The sequence below is a fragment of the Sapajus apella genome, unplaced genomic scaffold (assembly GCF_009761245.1).
Source record: "Sapajus apella isolate SASKATOON/1434 unplaced genomic scaffold, GSC_monkey_1.0 scaffold1, whole genome shotgun sequence".
Taxonomy (NCBI): Eukaryota; Metazoa; Chordata; class Mammalia; order Primates; family Cebidae; genus Sapajus; species Sapajus apella.
Window position 1 is genome coordinate 71,008,632 of NW_022436941.1, and position 19,405 is coordinate 71,028,036.

Genomic DNA, 19,405 nt, shown 5'->3' on the forward strand with positions numbered 1-19,405 from the left:
CTAAGAAAGTGACCTCCTTGGTGGGCAGAGCTTCCACAGCCTTCTCAGGGAAAAGGACCAGAGCTGTTGGAGTTGGCCAAATGCTTGAAGTCGACATAAAGTCAATTGGAACCATCACAATGAGTCTGTGTGATCAGCCCAAAGGGACTGCACAACTGATTCATGCTCAGTGGCAGGAAATGCACTGGGCCATTCTGGGGCTGGGTCCTCAGTTATTTTTGGCAAAGATGGGTGGTATGCAAAAGAGACTTCCTTTTTTTTTTTTTTTTGAAGGACAGAGTCACAGAATGCTGAGCAGTCAACAGCATTTCTTGCTCCAAGATCACCCTTCTGACTACCTCTCTGGCTGCCAAATTGCCAGCACCTTCATAGCTTGATAGCTTCAGGGCCTTCATAGTTTCTCAGCTCCAAGCATTAGGTAAACCCAACACGCTGGGATTGCACTGGTCCTACAATGGCTTTTGACTGCAGCTGCTTCTTTTTGGTGGTGCTGTTTTCTGCCAGCTGTAAAGTCATCACCTCCTTGGATCAGATGTGCATTGAGGTGAGTCCAAACTGTTTGTCTTTATCCAGATTAAACCGTCTGAAAATTTTGAGATTTAGCATGCAGTCCAATCTGAGCTTTGGCATTTCAATATACACTGTCTTTAAAAACGAAATGAGGTGTATATATATATATATATATTTTATTATTGTGAGAAAGAAGCCAAAGAGCTCAGCCAGGAGATCATCTGGTGGCATCTTAATAGGAAGCAATGAGATTTTTTTCTCTTTTTCAATTTCCCCCAAATAATCCCAAGCGGGTCATAAGACATCAACAGGGTCTCTGTGCACAAAGCAGACCCCTAAGCCTGACTCACCCTGGGGGAGCTGTTGGTTTAACATCCCCACTGTCACATGGGGCTATCCCAATGAGTCCTTTGGTCTCCTGGCTCTCAGGGTGAGAATTAGTAAAGACAAGTCTGTTCCAGGCTTCAGAGCATTGAAAAGATCATTCTGAATGAGTCTGGCTTTCTCCTCGACTTGGACAGCCCTCCATCTGTTTTACTCACCCACAGGAGTAAAATCTGAGAATATAGCCAAATTACACCTTCTGTTTTGGACCATAACAATATTTATCAACCTGTGGGAAGCTCTTGGAGGGGGTGAAGAGAAAGGAGAAAGGCCTCCGTCTCTTGCCATCCTCTAAAATGCCTCAAACTTCCTCTTGCTTTCTCTGATCCCACAAGTGTTCAGTACCACGTGGCCTGTCAGACAAAGGCTGCATACAGGAGGGACAATGGGTCTTGGTGGCTGCTGGTCTGGGTTGGGCTTAAGAGTAAGAGCCAGGAGTAGCCAGATGTGGAGTTGCCCTGGGGCAGTATTAGAAAGGAGGCCAGAAGGATAAGGAAGAGCAGAGCAAAGCCAGCACTGGGGTAAGGCTCAAAACTGGGTGAGCAAAGCCTTGTTGGTCTGGCATTAGGAATCAGCAGCAGGCCAGGAGGAGGCACCATGCCCATGAGAAATAAAGCTGGGAAGGCATGTGTTGGTTTGCTCGGGCCGTCATAACAAATGCCACAGACTGGGCCGAGCGTGGTGGTTCACGCCCGTAATCCCAACATTTTGGGAGGCCAAGATGGATGGATGGCTTGAGACCAGGAGTTCAAGACCAGCCTGGGCAACATGGTGAAACCCCATCTCTACTAAAAATACAAATATTAGCTGGGTGTGGTGGCATATGCCTGTAATCCCAACTATTCAGGAGGCTGAGGCAGGAGAATCACTCAAACCCGGGAAGTAGAGGTTGTAGTGAGCCATGAATGTGCCACTACACTCCAGCCTAGGTGACAGAGCAAGACTCCATCTCAGAACAAACAAACAAAAAATATACCAAAAAACAAACAACAACAAAAAACAATTACCACAGATTGGGTAGCTTAAACAAGAGAAATAGATTGTCTCACCGTGCTGGAGGCTGGAATTTCAAGATCAAGGTGTTGGCAGAGTTTGCTTCTTCTGTGCCCTCACTCCTTGGCCTGCAGATGGTCATCTTCTCTCTGTGTCCTATCATGGCCTTTCCTCTGTGCATGAGTGTCCCTGGTGTCCTCTTGTGTGTCCAAATTTCCTCATCTTTTAAGGAATCCAGTCAGATCAGATTAAGGCCCACCTATATGACCTCAGCTTATTTTAATGACCTATTTAAAGGTCCTATCTCTAAATGCAGTTACATTATGAGGTCCTGGGGGTTAGGACTTCAACGTATGAATTTGATGGTGGGGGAGAGAAAATTCAGCCCATAACAGAAGGGGAAGAGTGAGAAGTTTTTATCAGACCCAGAAGGCTGTCTTCTCATCCTTCAGGTTGGAAGGTCTATAATTGCCCAACAAGGTCTTCCTGCCCACTGCACAGACAAAATCAATCCACAGAGACTACGGCATTGCAGTAAAGAAAGTTTCATTGATGTGAGACGGGCCACACCAGGTGGAAGACAGAGTTATTACTCAGTCACTTCAAAGTCTTGGAGATTAGCGGTTTTCAAGACAGTTTGGTGGGCAGGGGACACGGGAATGGCAAATGTTGATTGGTTGGGGATGAAGTCATAAGGTTTTGGAAGATGGTTCTCATGTCCACCTTTGGGTAGGGCCACAGGATGAGTTAAGCCAGGAGTCTGGGTGGGGTTAGTCTGAAAGATATCTCAAAAAAAATTCTTAGGTTCTATAATAGTGATGTTCTCTATAGAAGTAATTAGGGAAGTCACAAATCTTGTGACCTCTAGTCACATGACTCCCGAACAGTAAGGAGTAACTGTGCCAACATCTTAGCAGAATTCAAGCCCCTTTTATAATGCTAACCTGGGAGCCTTTCATTAGCTTTATAAAGGTGCTTTCATTTTAAGAAGGGCTATTATCCTTGCTTTAAGGTTAAACTATAAATATGTCCCAAATTCAGCTTGGTCTACACACAAGAATGACCAAGGAGAGATTGGAGGTTAGAAGTAAGATGGAGTCAACTATGTCATATTTCTCTGTCATAATTTTGCAAAGGTGGTTTCAGGTCAATGTCATACAGACATGTGGGAGGCATGACAAGTGGGTACGAATGAGGACACCATCCCCTCAGTGATCAGGGACATAGGTTATCACCTCCTAGTGAGAGCCTCTGATGGGATAATATACGCATTTAATTCCAGCTCATTGGAAAACAGGCTATTTTAAATGCCCCACTCTTATACACCTACAAGTTTAACTCTGAAATCCTTGCATCAGTGGAAGGCCTAGTCCTTTGGCTGCCTGTTCTGGGGCCTTCGGTGCTATTCATGTCTCAGGAGTGGTGTTCAGGGTTCTAGGGTCTGCTGGCCTGGCCCTGTGTGGTAGCAAAGGCTTTCCTTTTTGGATAAGCCAGATGAAGCTGAACACTTCCATAACAACAACCTTCCTGCAGCTGTCCCTCTGAAAGAAGTTTGATTTTAAATGAACTTGTGAGCTATTCAGTTAGCACTGGGTCTGTATTTTCTTTTGTTTCATCCATCATGTGTGAGTTCTCAAGAGCAAGATCTAAGGCTGTTTACAGAACCCTTGCTACTGTGTGGATACCAGGGAGGGAGCTGGAGGATGCAAAGACAAATGGAACTTATTCCTGACAGTGTGGAACTTCCAGGCTGCTGGCAAGGGATAAAAAGAAGGGTGGTTAAGAGAATAAACTCTTGCCTTTGACTTAAGGGTTTGGCCTTTTTCAAGTATAAATCACCCCCAACTTTACCCACCCTTCCCCGCTGGTTTCCTTTCCTCTTTTCTTCTTCCCCCTTCAGCTCATGCATAGTGTCTGCATGTTCATGTGACCACCATTACCCTATTAAGCCTGTGAACAAAAGTTCTCTGAAGAGGAATTTGAGGAAGGAGACTTTATTCCAATGAACAGTTTGCAAACTGAGGAGACTGCAGCTTTTGATGCATAGCCTTTGAAAGGTGCATTCCAGAGGACAAATATGGAATTTGGCTTCTATGTAGAGAGATTTCCCACTCAGGTCCCCAATCAGATTCATTTATGCAACAGAAGCATTCAAACTTGCTTAGTTCTGATTGGCTGGTGCAGCTGAGCCCTGACTGGTTGATAAAGCGGAGACTTGACTAGTTTGTTCAGATGAGAATTGAAAGTTCCAAAATTAAGCAGACATGAGGGTTTTCAGAAACTCACAGTACACATGTGACCTCTAGTCAGCAACTGGCTGCTTGGCTGTATTTAAAACTTAGGCCCAGTTAGCCAGCTGGGATCTGATAGAGTTTGGAGCTGTGTCCCTGCCCAGATCTCAAGTTGAGTTGTAATCCCCAGTGCTGGAGGTGAGGCCTGCTGGGAGGTGTGTTGGGGCAGCTTCCTCACGGCTTGGTGCTATCTTGGTGATAATGAATTCACCTGAGATCTGGTCATTGAAAAGAGTGGCACTTCCCTGTAATTTTCTCTCCTGCTTTCACCATGCAGTGTGCCTGCCTCCTCCCCCTCTGCCTTCTGCCATGATTGCAAGAGTCCCAAGTCCTCCCCAAGGCCAAGCCGATGCCAGCACTGTGTTTCCTGTAGAGTCTGTGAAGCAGTGAGCCAATTAGACCTCTTTCCTTTATAAATTACCCAGTGTTGGGTATTTCTTTATAACAGTGCAAGAAAGGCCTAACAGAGGATTCAATTTGAAGGATTGGCTGGCGCTTTCAGTTCACATTTGTCTGTAAGCCCTAGCCTAAAAAAAAGGTTTTTGTTTTGAGCTTAACAAACTTTTTGTCGAAATAAAACATACATACAGAAAAGTTCACAAGTCATAGGTGTGCAGTTAAATGCGTTTTCACCATGTGAACACATCCACGTTACCATCACACAGATCAAGAGGTAGAAAATTCTCAGCACCTCAGAAGCCCTCCGCATGCCTGCTCCCTGTCATTAGCCCCTGAAAGCATCCAGTATTCCAGCTTCCATCACCAGAAACTAGTTTTGCCTGGTCTTGAACTTTATATACATGGGACCATACAGTGTGTACTCTTTTGTGTCTGGCTTTTTTTCTGGTTCAACATTAAATTTGTGACTTATTCGTGTATGCAGCAATCATTTATTCATTTTTATTGCTGAATGTTACTCTGATGATTATCAGTGAGCCACCATCGATTTATTCATTCTACTGCCAATGAGCATTTGTGATGTTTCCAATTTTTTGGCTATTATGAATGATGCTGCTTTGGACATTCTTGTCTATATCTTTAATAAACAGATGTACAAATGTTTATTAGGTATAGGAGTGGGTATATTTGATCATGGGTAAACATATGTTTAAACTTTAATAGATATTGCCAGTTTTTAAAGCGTCAGTATCAGTTTATACTCAGCGGCAATGTACATGAGTTCTAATTGCTCCAAAGCCTCACTAACATTTTGTATTGTTTGCTTTTAAAATGTTAGCCATGCTGATAAGTGGGTATTGGTATTTCACTGGGTGTTAACTTATATTTTCCTGGTGAACAACTAAATTGAGTACCTTTTTGTACTTTAATCACTCATTTGCATATTATTTCTTGTGTGTGTGAAATGCCTGTTGAAGTGTTTTGCTCACTTTCACTTGGGTTGCCTTTTTTTTATTCATTTGTAGGAGTTCTTTATGTAATGTGGATATAAATCCTTCATCAGATTGCAAATACCTCTCTCACTCTGTGGCTTGTTTTTCCACTTTCCTATTGGTGTCCTTTGCTGAACCAAAGTTCTTAATTTTAATAAACCTCAACTTACTATTTTTTTCTGACTTTTCAGTAAATTTCTGTCCTGTTTAAGAAATTTTTGCCTACCTCAAGGGTTTGATATTATCCCATATTTCTTCTAGCAGCTTTATTGTTTTATTTGTTTTCTATTTCTAGGTTTCACATTTAGATCCATCTAAATTGTTTTTGTTTTTTGCATACAAGTAGTAGTCAAGATTAGTTTTTAAATAAAACGTTTTGTTTGGAAAAATATTCAAGCCTACCTACAGGTTCTAAGATGATTATGTAGTCTACATAGATTCTTCCATTGTCAAATGCTACATGTTTTCTTTCTCTTTCTGTTTCTCTTTCTGTGAATGTGTGTCCCTGTATATATGTGACTTAAGCAAAAATATTAGGACCCATATCAAGTCTTTGGAAGCTGACAAATATGCAAAGAGTAGCTGCAATTCAGTGTTCTGTGATTTGGATTGTGGCATCATTTTAGATGCACTCTTGAAATAGTTATTTGGGAATGTGGGCATGCCTTCCCTTTTCAAGTGAGCTCAGCCTGGCCATCCTTTTCCCTCCATACTACAATAGAAGAGAGTCCTTCAGTCCCTAGGTGAGGGATAAAGGGGGACTCGTTAGCAGAGCTCTTTTTTGGGAATGGAACCCAAGTTGATAGACACAAGGGCTTCCCAATATCTTTTGATAATGATGTAAAGCTGTGAAGATCCAGTTAAACACTAAATTCCCTTGTTTAGTGCTGACACACATTATCACATTAATCTTCACAGTAAACTTGCAAGGTAAAATTACTAACCTCAATCTACAGTTGAGGAAAAGGGAGTCTCAGAGAACACAGCTTGGTGGTTGAGAGCTAGGATTTGAACCCAAGCAGTCTGACTTTACAGACAAACAGAAAACAAAGTGCATGCAACTGGAATGTCCTTGGCCTGGAGGAATAAGATTGACAACAAAGTTATAGGGATGTGCTCTCTAGGGAGTGTTTGCTTTGTTTTCAGAGAGTAATTGTTGCTGTGGGATTTGGTTCAGTCGAAATTGCTCTACCTCGGATGGAGGCATGATTAATGAGGAAGGGTTGGAGGTCAGTGTCCCAGACTCTTCATGCATGGGGGGCTGGCTGCTGCATGTGTCAAGTGCAGATGAGAAATCTGAAAAGGTGAGAATAAGCACTTGAGTGAAATTCAAAGAGTTCTAAATTAGAAAATGTTTCAACACTTGCAAGGAGGGAAAATACAGTGGGATGAGGGGGAGTTAGATATACAGCAGAAAGGAGGAAAATAAGAGCCTGATTGAAAAAATGCAAATGAATACCTAGAGGGAAAAAGGATTGCAAATACAGATGTAGCTCTGGGAGCACAGCTCTGAGGCAGAGCTAGAGACAAAATGGATGACACAGGTCCCAGTGCACAGTGGGTCACAGTGCAAATGCCCCTGGACATAGAATAGTGACAGGAATGAGGTAATTGTCATAAATACCACGTGACCTTGCTGCAGCTCTGCTGTCTGCATGAGTTCACATCAAGAAGTCCAGTCTGCAGTGGAGCCAGCAGAATCAGAGAAGTGCAAAGGGGAGTTTGGAAATTGACCACATTTCTAGACTTCTCTAGGAAGAGAAGGCTGGGTCTATAGGAAATGGTCAGGTGGAGATCAGAGAAACTGCAACAGCAGTGGTTATCTGCCTGGAAAAAGCAACAGAAGCACGTGGTCCTGGCGGTGGCCGTGCCATCTGCTTGGGCCCAGTGTTTCTTTGCGTCCCATCCTTTCACTCTCTGTTGCATTACCATTCTGCTGTTCTGGAAGCCTGGGAATCAGAACTCATGCTCAAAAAAGTTTGATTTCAATCTTGATAGGGAAAATAACACACCCGTATTAATGCAACATTACTACCAAAAATGTATAACCAGAGTCAAATCATGAGAAACATACAAACCCATTACTTGGGACATTCTGCACAATATGAGCCTGTATTCTTCAAAAAATATTCACGACTGAAAGACAAGGAAAAGCTGAGGAACTGTCTCAGTTTAAAGAAGTCAAAGGAGATATGACAACTAAATGCAATGTGTGATCCTGAATTGGAAAAACAAAAATTACTGTAAAGAACAATAGTGGGACAATTGGCAAAATTTGGATATAGACAGTATGTTGGATAAGAACATTGTATCAATGTTAAACATCCGGAATTTCATAATGGCACTGTAGTCCTATAATATCCTTGTTTTTAGGATATATAAACTGAGGTGTTTAGGGCTTAAAGGTCATGATGTCGGTATTGTACTCTCAATCCAAAAGAATGTGAATAATAGTGTGTGTGTGCATGCATGTGTGTGTACTTTCTGCCTTAAAAAATTACAATAGGCTGAAAACAAGCTAATGCTTCCTAGATGATTCCAGAGCATGTGGTGATTTGGTATCTCTAGCATCGTGGCCATTTTGATGATACAATTGTGATTACAGAAACTATAAGGGAAGGGCCACGTGTATGTTGAGTCTTAGACATTCTCTAAAATGTGTTTGGTTTCTAAATTCTTCTGTCAGCTGCATTTCTTGTCACTTGCTTCTTTTTCCTAGAAATCAAAGGCAGAGGATCAATGGCCATTTACACCTAACTAGAGATGATTCAATATTATGGCACAGACTCACGGTGGCCTTCCTGATACTCCTTGGTAGCATCACCCACTCATTCTGTTTTTCACTGGGTTGAAACCAAGCTACTTCATTTACCTTCTTTCTATTTGCAAGGAACTCACTGAGGCCACCGGCTTAGTAGCGCTCCTCCTGAAGTCTCAATCTTCTGCATCACATTAGTGCAGTAAAGTGCTTAGGAAAGCACACAAGAGGCTCAGGCACAGAATAATTTCGGTGTCGTTGGCACTCATATATTCAGGAGAAGCAGGGAATTGACAGCATTGAGCCTTTTGCTGTCGGGCCAGAGCAGAATGAGAAAATTGAGGAAGTCCCTTTTCTCCAACCGTATGTGACATCGGTTATGCCAAAGGAGACCAGAACATACAAATGTCTCCTCCAAGCTAATCAGCACCTTTGCAACTATGGGGGCAGCAGCTGCACATGCATATTCTCTCTGGGTCGTCCATATTCATGGGCACTGAGGGTAGGTCTGGCAACACGTGGTTTTTTTCCCTGCCAGTCAGCTAAATCTAAGTTTTAAATGCAAAGTATGCATTTCAAGGACATTGTGTGGATTTGTGGCAGTGCCTGGCGGACTTTGGGTCTATAAAATGAAGAATAAATTACAAGGAAATATAAATAAAGCATTTTCATCAGTGACAGTTATAATGTTGTCACAATATCGAGGAAAACTGGGGACTTTCTGTATATGAGCATGTTCTGCAGCTACAAAAAAGTGCATCGCTAAGCAGAAATTAGAGTGAAAGAAAATGAGGTTACAGTGGTGACATCTCAAAAGCCTTCTGCTTCAGAGCAAAGCAGAATATGTGCAGTTCTGTTTCCAACTAAGCAGAGCTGTTTTCATCTCAGCATGAGAAAAGCCGCTGATCTGGAGTTTAACAGAACAGATCTTTTCCAGGCCAGGGAAGTCTCAGTGGGGCGTCTAGTGAGCCCCTGTGTGTCTGGGAAAGGCAGGGTCTGGAAGGTTGGATGAACTCACCTGGAGCCTGAGATCATCTGAGAGCTGGCCCAAGGTCTGGGATGTAGGTGTTCTTGTGCCTCTCAGGCACTGTCTTACTTGGTTTCCTGCTGCTATCACAGAATGCCACAGGCTGGGTAATTTGTATAGAAAAGTCATTTATTTACCATAGGTGGGAGCTGGGAAGCCCAAGAATATGGCTCTGGTATCTGGTGAGGGTCTTCTTGCTGTGTGATTCCATGGAATAAGGTATAAGCAAGCACGCGGACAGAGCAAATGGAGGCCTAACTCACCCTTTTATCAGGAGTCCAGTCCCGTGATAAATAACACACTCTGCAATAATGGCACTAATTCATTCATGAGGGTGGAGTCTTCATGATCCTATCACTTCCCAAAAGCCTCATCTCTTACTACTACAATGGCAATTAAGTTTTCAGCACATGAACTTTGGTGGACATATTCAAAGCATAGCAAGAACTTTCCCTGGAGATCATTTATGTCTTCCCAAGGAGACTCTGCAGGCAAAATATACTCCATCAGACTTTCATACCTGCTCCCTTAGACCTTCCCATCTGCCCCCACTAATCTTTATTCTAAAGCATTAGCCAGATATATAATGACCCCACAGTTCTATAGGCTTCTAAACAACCACTTCCCATTTTTACCTACTTATTTCAACATATAACTTGTGTTAGGACATGATTGGCAGGCTTCAGAATCCGTGACTACCCTGGGGCACAGGATGAGGAAGTTCTCTCCACTTATGTTTAGGGTTGTGCCCAAAAGACTACGCTCTGGTATCAGCAGCCTGCAAATCCAGAGATCTAAAATGAATTCATACATCAAGATTGCAAGGCCTCAGGTCTATGCCACCCTGCTAATTTTTAAGCATTGTGTTAAGAAAAAAAGTTAAGCTATACAAAAATAGTAGCAAAGAACCTCAATATTCGACAATCATCAGCGTTTTGCCTACTCACTTCATCTCTACAATCCTCTCCTCCTTTTTTGCCAAAGTATTTTAAAGCCAATTCCAAACATCATGCTGTTTTATTCCTAAATATTTAAATATGCATCTCAAAAGAATAAGAACATTTCTTTTACATAATCACGAGTCCACTATCATTAACATAATCAAGACTTCCTTAATATCACTGAATTCTTTCCTCATTCAAAGTTCCCTGACAGTCTATAAAATGTCTTTTTGAACTACTTTATTGGGATCAGAATCTAAATGAGGGCTACTCTATTATTTGATGGTATGTCTCTTAAGTGGATTTTACATTTGTGTCTTTTTTTTTTAAATTATACTTTAAGTTCTCGGGTACATGTGCAGAACGTGTGGGTTTGTACATAGGTATACATGTGCCATGGAGGTTTGCTGCACTCACCAATCTGTCATCTACTTTAGGTATTTCTCCTAATGCTATCCCTTCCCTAGCCCTCCACCCCTCAGTTGGCCCAGTGTGTGATGTTCCTCTCCCTGTGTCCATGTGTTCTCATTGTTCAACTCCCACTTATGAGTGAGAACGTGTGGTGTTTGGTTTTCTGTTCCTGTGTTAGTTTGCTGAGAATAATGGTTTCCAGCTTCATCCACATCCCTGCAAAGGACATGAACTCATCCTTTTTTATGGCTGCATAGTATTCCATGGTGTATATGTGCCACATTTTCTTTATCCAGTCTATCATTGATGGGTTGGTTCCAAGTCTTGGCTCTGTGTCTTTTAACAAGCACTATCTCCTCTCTTATTCTCTCTCTCTCTCTCATTGTCTCTCTTTCTCTGTCACTCTCTCTCACACAAACACACACACACATACACACACTAATGAAACAAAGTCAGTTGTTCTACAGAATGTCCCACATTCTGCAATTGGTGGATTGCTACCTTATGGTGTTATTTAACTTAAATCCACCGTATCACTTTGAGATGTGAAGTTAAACCTGAAATCTTGATGAGTTTCAAGTTTAATTTTTTTTTTTTTTGGCAAGAATACTTCATAGACAATGCATACCTCACATTGTACCACATCAGAAAGTATGCAATATTTGATTATCTTATTTTGGTGATGTTTATCTACGGTTGATTTGTTTGTTTCAAACTGAAATTAAACACTTCCATTCAACCAAAATTAAAACTGTAAAACAAAGTGCATTCAGAGAAGTCTCACATCTCTCCCTGCTCCTCTATCTGGTCTCTTCCTTCTTCTTAAAGACAATCAGTTTTTGAGTTTTTGCATGCTTTGTTTTAACAAATGTAGGAAAATTCACGCATACCTTTCTTACACAAAAGTCATACTCTGTACAGTATCCTACATACTGTATACTATATACACTATGTATATTGCTCTGCACTTTGCTTTTTTCACCTTGAAATAGACCCTGTATATCACTCCATATCAATATATGAAGATTTTTTTCAGCTTCAGAGAATTTCATTTTGTGAATGTACTATGTTTTGTTTAAGTAGTCCTATATTGATGAATAGTCTGGTTATTGTCAATCTTGTTATTACAAAAAGGCACTACAGTTAATAATGTGCATATATCATCTTGTTTTTGGCAAGTGTATATTTGGTAAAGATCACTAGAAGTATGATTGCTGCTTGGAAGGTAAAACATATAATTTTGCTAGCTAGTCAATTAAATTATTAAGTCTAATGTTTATTTACCTTGTTTCTCCCACCAGAAAGAAGCCAACAAAACATATAACTGTGAAAATTTAGGTCTCAGTGAAATCCCTGATGCTCTACCAAACACGACAGAATTTCTGGAATTTGGCTTTAATTTTTTGCCTACACTTCATAATAGAACCTTCAAGAGACTCATTAATCTTACCTTTTTGGATTTAACTAGGTATGTATCTGAGTTATTTAATATAAGATGTTTTACTTAAATAAAAATACAGTATGTGTTCAATTTATTTGCAGGACCCTTCTTTTGGGGCCCAGGGACAATCTGCTTATACTCATGTTTAAACCTTCCCATGAAATACTTCTATTTCTGTGGGTGAAATGTAATTTAAATAAACATCACCAGTGGAGAATAAAGTGAATTGCTCTCAAACTAGTTGCATCTACTAGTAGTACTGTTGAAGCAGTTCTAAGGAATACTGATGATAAAAATGAAAATAATCTTGTACTAAATCAGATGCTAAACTACGCTAAATTTTGGCATAGTGTATTTTTGGGTAATGACATTTAAGAAAACTTTTGAGGAGAAAAGCACACTGTCTACTATTCCCCCCTACAAATTGGAAAATGAGTTCCATTATTTTGTTACAGTGGCAGAATTGAGATTCCACATGCTGAGCCAGAGTTTGAGAACCAGTAGGCAGAAGTATCACAAGAAAATAAGGGAAGAAGCTGGGCATGGTGGCTCATGCCTGTAATCCCAGCACTTTGGGAGTCCAAGGTGGGTAGATCATGAGGTCAGGAGTTCGAGACCAGCTTGGCCAGCATGGTGAAACTCTGACTCTACCAGAAATACAAAAAGTTAGCTGGGCATGGTGGCACGTGCCTGTAATCCCAGCTACTCAGGAGGCTGGGGCAGGAGAATTGCTTTAACCCAGGAGGCAGAGGTTGCAGTGAGCCAAGATCGTGCCACTGCACTGCAGCCTAGGCAACAGAGCGAGACTCTGTCTCAAAAAAAAAGATAAAGAAAATAAGAAAATGAAAGGGCTGGACAGTGTGTGCGTGTGTGTGTGTGTGTGTGTGTGTGTGTGTGTAAGGGGGTCAGGCTCTGCATGTACATGCAGTCTGCACCCCTCACAGCAGTTCTGCTTCTTCTATTTTGTCCTTCACCTTCAGCTTCTGTGGACAGAATGTCCAAATCCATAGTACCGCTTCATCTTTACAGCCACCACTGTGAGGTTCCGTGGTGCATATTATCATCCAACTTATGGTTAGATGAGGAGGCCATCTGTGTATGTGTGTGTGTGCGTGTGTATGTGTACTCCAGTATTTTTAGGTGGAATACCAGGATGGTTTTCTCAGATGCATATACAGAGGTTGAGAAAAGATGTAACTTGCCCGGGACGGCACAGATTTTTGTATTTATATATTTTATATCCTATATTCATATATTATCTATTATGCATTCTATATGGTATATTTTGTATTACTTAAAACAGTAAATAATAGTTTGATTTTTGCCCACAATCAAATGACCCATGGTTCTTTAGAATACAGGCACAAATCTCTGAGGTTCAACCTAATGGGTGAGGCACCTGGAAAAAAATCTAAATCAGAGTGTTCAGAAGTGAGGCTATTCATTAATTCCTTCAATAGGCCATCTGTTGATACTGAAGAAAGTTTTTATGTTTGATTTTGAATGAGTAAAAGATGGCCTTGTTAATGTGTGTCACTGTGAAGGTTTTTCTTTTTTCAAATTAATTATTGTTAAATACGATTATCTTTTCAAGGTGCCAGATTAACTGGATACATGAAGACACTTTTCAAAGCCATCATCAATTGAGCACACTTGTGTTAACTGGAAATCCTTTGATATTCATGGCAGAAACGTCACTTAATGGCCCCAAGTCACTGAAGCATCTTTTCTTAATCCAAACGGGAATATCCAATCTCGAGTTTATTCCAGTGCACAATCTGGAAAACTTGGAAAGCTTGTATCTTGGAAGCAACCATATTTCCTCCATTAAGCTCCCCAAAGACTTCCCAGCACGGAATCTGAAAGTACTGGATTTTCAGAATAATGCTATACAGTACCTCTCTAGAGAAGACATGCAGTCTCTGGAGCAGGCCACCAACTTAAGTCTGAACTTCAATGGCAATGATGTTAAAGGTATTGAGCTTGGAGCTTTTAATTCAACAGTCTTCCAAAGTTTGAACTTTGGAGGAACTTCAGATTTGTCTGTTATATTCAATGGTCTGCAGAACTCTACTACTCAGTCCCTCTGGCTGGGAGTGTTTGATGACACTGATGACAAAGATATTAGTTCAGCCATGCTCAAAGGACTCTGTGAAATGTCTGTTGAGAGCCTCAACCTGCAGAAACACCATTTCTCTGACTTCTCATCCACCACATTTCAGTGCTTCACCCAAATCCAGGAACTGGATCTGACAGCAACTCACTTGGCAGGGTTACCCTCTGGGATTAAGGGTCTGAACTTGCTCAAGAAATTAGTTCTTAGTGTAAACCATTTTGACCAATTGTGTCAAATCAATGCTGCCAATTTCCCCTCCCTTATACACCTCCACATCAGAGGCAACATGAGGAAACTTAACCTCGGTGTTGGCTGTTTGGAGAAACTAGGAAACCTTCAGACACTTGATTTAAGCCATAATGACATAGAGGCTTCTGACTGCTGCAGTCTACAACTCAGAAACCTGTCCCATTTGCAAACCTTGAACCTGAGCTACAATGAGCCTCTTGGTCTCCAGAGTCAGGCATTCAAGGAATGTCCTCAGCTGGAACTCCTGGATTTGGCATTTACCCGCTTACACATTAATGGTCCACAAAGTCCCTTCCAAAACCTTCATTTCCTGCAAGTTCTGAATCTCACCTACTGCTTCCTTGATACCAGCAATCAGCAACTTCTAGCAGGCCTACCAGCTCTCCGGCATCTCAGCTTAAAAGGGAATCACTTTCAAGATGGGACTATCATGAAGACCAACCTGCTTCAGAGCGTGGGCAGCTTGGAGATTCTGATTTTATCCTCCTGTGATCTCCTCTCCATAGACCGGCAAGCATTCTACAGCCTGGAAAATATAAGCCATGTAGACTTAAGCCACAACAGCCTGACATGCGACAGCATTGATTCTCTTGGCCATCTTAAGGGAATCTACCTCAATCTGGCTGCCAACAGCATTAACGTCATCTCATCCCATCTCCTCCCCATCTTGTCCCAGCAGAGCACCATTAACTTGAGTCACAATCCCCTGGACTGCACTTGCTCAAATATTCATTTCTTAACGTGGTACAAAGAAAACCTGCACAAACTTGAAGGCTCAGAGGAGACCATGTGCGCAAACCCGCCGCCTCTAAGGGGAGTTAAGCTATCTGACGTCAAGCTGTCCTGTGGGATTACAGTCGTGGGCATTTTCTTTCTCACAGTATTTTTATTATTGTTCACTATTCTGCTCTTTTTTGCAGTTAAATGCCTTCTCAGGTGGAAATACCAACACATTTAGTGCTGAAGGTTTTCAGAGAAAGCAAAGAAATGTGCTTAGCAAAATTGCTGTAAGTGAAGGAACTGTCATCTGCTGGTGACCAGACCAGACTTTTCCGGTTGGTTCCTGGAGCTGGGCAGGGACTCACTGTGCCTTTCTGAACTTCTTGTTCCTGTGAGTCCCAGAGCTAACAAACCTTTAGGCAAGGACACCGACTCAGGCGAGAGGTCCAGACGCTGCTGTGAGAGGCGCAGAGCCCTTTCCACGTGTGGGAGGTGGGAGGAAGCAGAGGGAGGGGCTGGGCAAGAACTGCCAGCTGGGAGTCACCCACGGGGAGGCTGTCACCCTTCTACTCACCGACATCCCTCCCAGCACCCCACACCCTGCCCCTGAAAGGAGATCATCAGCCCCCACAATTTGGCAGAGTGGAAGCCAGCCCTGCTACCTCCCCACCCCACCCCCACCCATAGCATTGTGCTTGGGTCTGAATTCTCAGTAATGTAGCCATTTGGGAAACTTAGCTGGAGACAAAATCTTCATGCTTATTTTAAATAAAAAAAGAAAAACACAATAAATTTAAAAGAAAAGACAGAAATGAAACTTGGTATCAAATAGACTCCATTCATCTTCTTAATCCTTAGGCCTGTAGGTCTCTATAATGCCCCTAGGGTGTGAATGGCTATAAAAAAAAAGAACCCACCCCCAAGGTTTAGAATTTCTGCCACAGTTGCCTCACTCAGTTCAGAAAATAGGCAGAGATAAGCTCTCTCTACCTATCTGGTGTTCTGGCTCTTACCTTACAGATCCTAACTTGCAGGTGGGCTGTGATCCAAAACACGCTTCTCATTCAGCCGTTCGGTTCTTAGAAGATGCTTTCCCAGCAGAACTGTGAGATAAATGGTGGTTCGGTTCTCAGGCTGGCCCTTAAAAGCCTGTTTGATTCAGAGAACATTTGAAATAGCACATTTACATGAAAACTAGGAAGAAGACATCCGTGCATGCTAGCTGTTGGGAACACAGTAAAGCTGGCTTAGTGAGAAGTGGTTTCTGTTGAGGCTGGGGATGTCAGCAAAGGTCACACCAGCAATGTACAGGGACCTGGACCATTGAATGAAGAGAGGCAAAGAGCAATGTCATGACTTAGGCCTAAAGGGCCATATCGCACAGGCTTCTATCCTCTGAAGTCTTCATTGCCAGACAAGCTGTGCCGGAGTTCCCGGACTCAAGGAGTGCATTGATAAGGCCTGGATTCAGATCCATACCCAATTTTACGGTAGCGATAGAGATGGTAACTTATAGTTATGAAATTCTGATAGACTATCAAAGTAAAAATTGATCAAACCAACCAGAATATATTTGCCCTTAGGTTGAGGGCATACTAGTGGGACATCAGAACAGAGTGGAAACTCGGAGGTCATCCTCTGTCTCTTCACCCCCAGGAAAAGCAAGACAGGCAGGGAACAGGAGTGGGTGAAGCTTTTCCCTGCTCAGGGATTTTCGGCCTTGGAATTTGCTTTTTCCTTTGCCTGGAAGATGCTGCTACTGGCCTCCAAATGGCTCGTGCCCTCATCTCCTTCAGATTTCAGTGCTAATATTTTCTTCTCTCAGAGAGCGCTTCTCTGACCTAGCTAATCCAAAGCAGCCTCTATGCATCACCCAATTCACTCTCATAGCACTGGGTTTTATCATTTTGATAATGCTTACCAGTGTTTGGAATTACCTTCTTCATTTGTTTTAATTAACCTGTCTTGTCTCTCCCACACACAAGCTCCATGAGAGGGTCTTTGCCCAAGGATGTCCTAGAACATGCCTGGAACATAGTAAGGACTCAAAATAGTTTTAGTATGTCTTAATCCCTGAGCCTTGATGGCTTCTAGTTCTGCCACCATGCCCATCCTACTGACTCTTGCTCCTGACATCTCCACTGTTTCCTGGGCCTCCCACATGTTTTTCACTGGAATGTTTTAGGAAAGTCTGTACAAAGCAGATTCCCAGGCCTCACCCTCAGATACTGAGATTCTGTTGGACTGAGGTTGGCTCTGCATCCCCAGCCAAATGATTCGATGTAAAACCCCTCCCTATTCTTAGTTATAAACGTATTCCCCCTCCTTTTCCCATCTTAGAGTGTGGAAGGTCCACACTCTAAGAATCCAGTCTTAGCACCAACCCATTGAGTTCCTGCATATTCCGTCAGATGTAAGCTCTTTCTTGCCTTAGGGATTTAAACTGCAGATGGAATATATTAATTACTGATTTATCGACCCACAGACGTAGTGCCCTCCATAATATTTAATATGTAACTTGGAAAAACAAGACAATGAAAGAGGCCCAAGCCTTAGCAAAGCATAATGGTCCATCCTGCTTTCCCTTCTCAGGCCCACTCCCTTCTTCTATGTGATGCAGCTTGCTGCTCCAGAACTGATCTAAGGCTTTGTGACAGCTCCTCTGTTTTAACCAACAGTAAATTCACCCCACAAAGTCAGAAAGGGAGCTTTTTGATGGCTGCTGTCAATTTTATTGCCTTATCCTGTTTACTAGGATAGAATCCGTAACATGGTGTGTTTATTGGTTTTATGTATTGCATGTTGTTGCTGCTCTGACAAGCTACTCCTATAAAAATGTGTTATTATTGCATGATGTAGCTCAGTGAGCTGACCCTGCATTTCAACGGGTACTGAAACAAATATCATTGAAGTTCATAAAAGCTGACTGCCTCCATCACAGAGGACTCTTTGCATGAGCTGCAACTCCTACAATCTGAGAGAGAATTACATCTTACCCTGTGCCAGCAGCCACTAACCGAGTACAGCACAGCCCTGAACCCAGGCATTATCTACAAAATTCCAAGACAGAAAACCGTCATTGCATTCTTATGTGTCCAACTATCAGTGTCGTTTGCAATTTTGATACCTACAAAAGAATGAAACAAGCGGCTCTAGAATGTTTTCCTATATTAGTATAGTGTGCAAGATGGGTGGCTGACATTGTTTGGCCCTGAATGCTGAATAGAAACTTGAATTATAGCAAGAGGGGGTGTGGTTGTTTCTTAGCAAGTCATGACTGGGGGTGTCCCGGGTGTTGGGCTGGAGTTGATGGCCTGACACATTAAGAGTGTGAAGGTCTAACATGGTAGGAGTTAGCCTGAAGGCTGTGGAGGAATGGATGAGCCCAGTGGGCTATTGCAGTTTAACAACAGAATAATCCGGGGCTTCTTTACAAAACAGGTTCCAGTGCTTCACCCCTAGATATTGGGATTCTGTTAGACTGGGATTGGCCCTGGACTCTCAGCTATGTAAAATCTTTCCCTTATCTTAATGTTATCAAGCAATAGCAGAAGCATATGTTAGGCCCCATGAGTCAAATGAGCTGGAGAATTGCTTTATATCCCATAAGAGGAAATTTCCTAAGAAAATGGGGGAAAAGCACTAAGGAACCCTCAAATTCAAGGGTGAAATGTCTTGGTCAAGCAGCTCATTAGTCCCTTCTGCCGACAGCGCCAGACTCCAAGGCCCCGCTCCTAAAGCCACCCTGCTCTCCCACCCACCCCTACCCACTCTACCTTATCCTAGCTATTGGCAATTTGAAATCATTTTTTGAATACCGTGGAACTTGATGAAGGTAAGAATTAATTTACATATTCTATTTCAAAGCTGTTATTGCTCATGAATGATTAAGCAGTGAAGTTCATTGAACACCAACCTCCAATCCTCCCCATCTTTGGTTAATGTTCTCTGAGCTCTTAGCTGGATCCTGCAAAGGTAAGCAGAGGACAAGTGGCCACCAGAGCATCCATTCCATCTCCTCCTCCACCCTTCATGTTGATTAATGGGTTTTCCAAATAAATTGGGTCTCCCTTTTTCTCTTTCTCTCTTCCTTAGAGAGAACCTAAGTGTGCAACAATAGATAAATGATTAAGTCTATTAGATGACCTGAATACATGTGCAGATATTCCATGC

At 42.2% G+C, this 19,405-nt stretch overlaps 1 protein-coding gene across 1 annotated transcript; it reads left to right on the plus strand.

Annotated features, from left to right (window-relative positions):
- Positions 1-271: 271 nt before the first annotated feature.
- Positions 272-18,470, plus strand: CD180 (CD180 molecule). The gene is made up of 3 exons (XM_032279364.1): positions 272-544; positions 12,008-12,174; positions 13,742-18,470. Exons 1-3 carry the CDS (start codon positions 455-457, stop codon positions 15,468-15,470), a joined length of 1,986 nt encoding a protein of 661 aa, XP_032135255.1. The 5' UTR covers positions 272-454; the 3' UTR covers positions 15,471-18,470.
- The last annotated feature ends 935 nt before the right edge of the window (positions 18,471-19,405 follow it).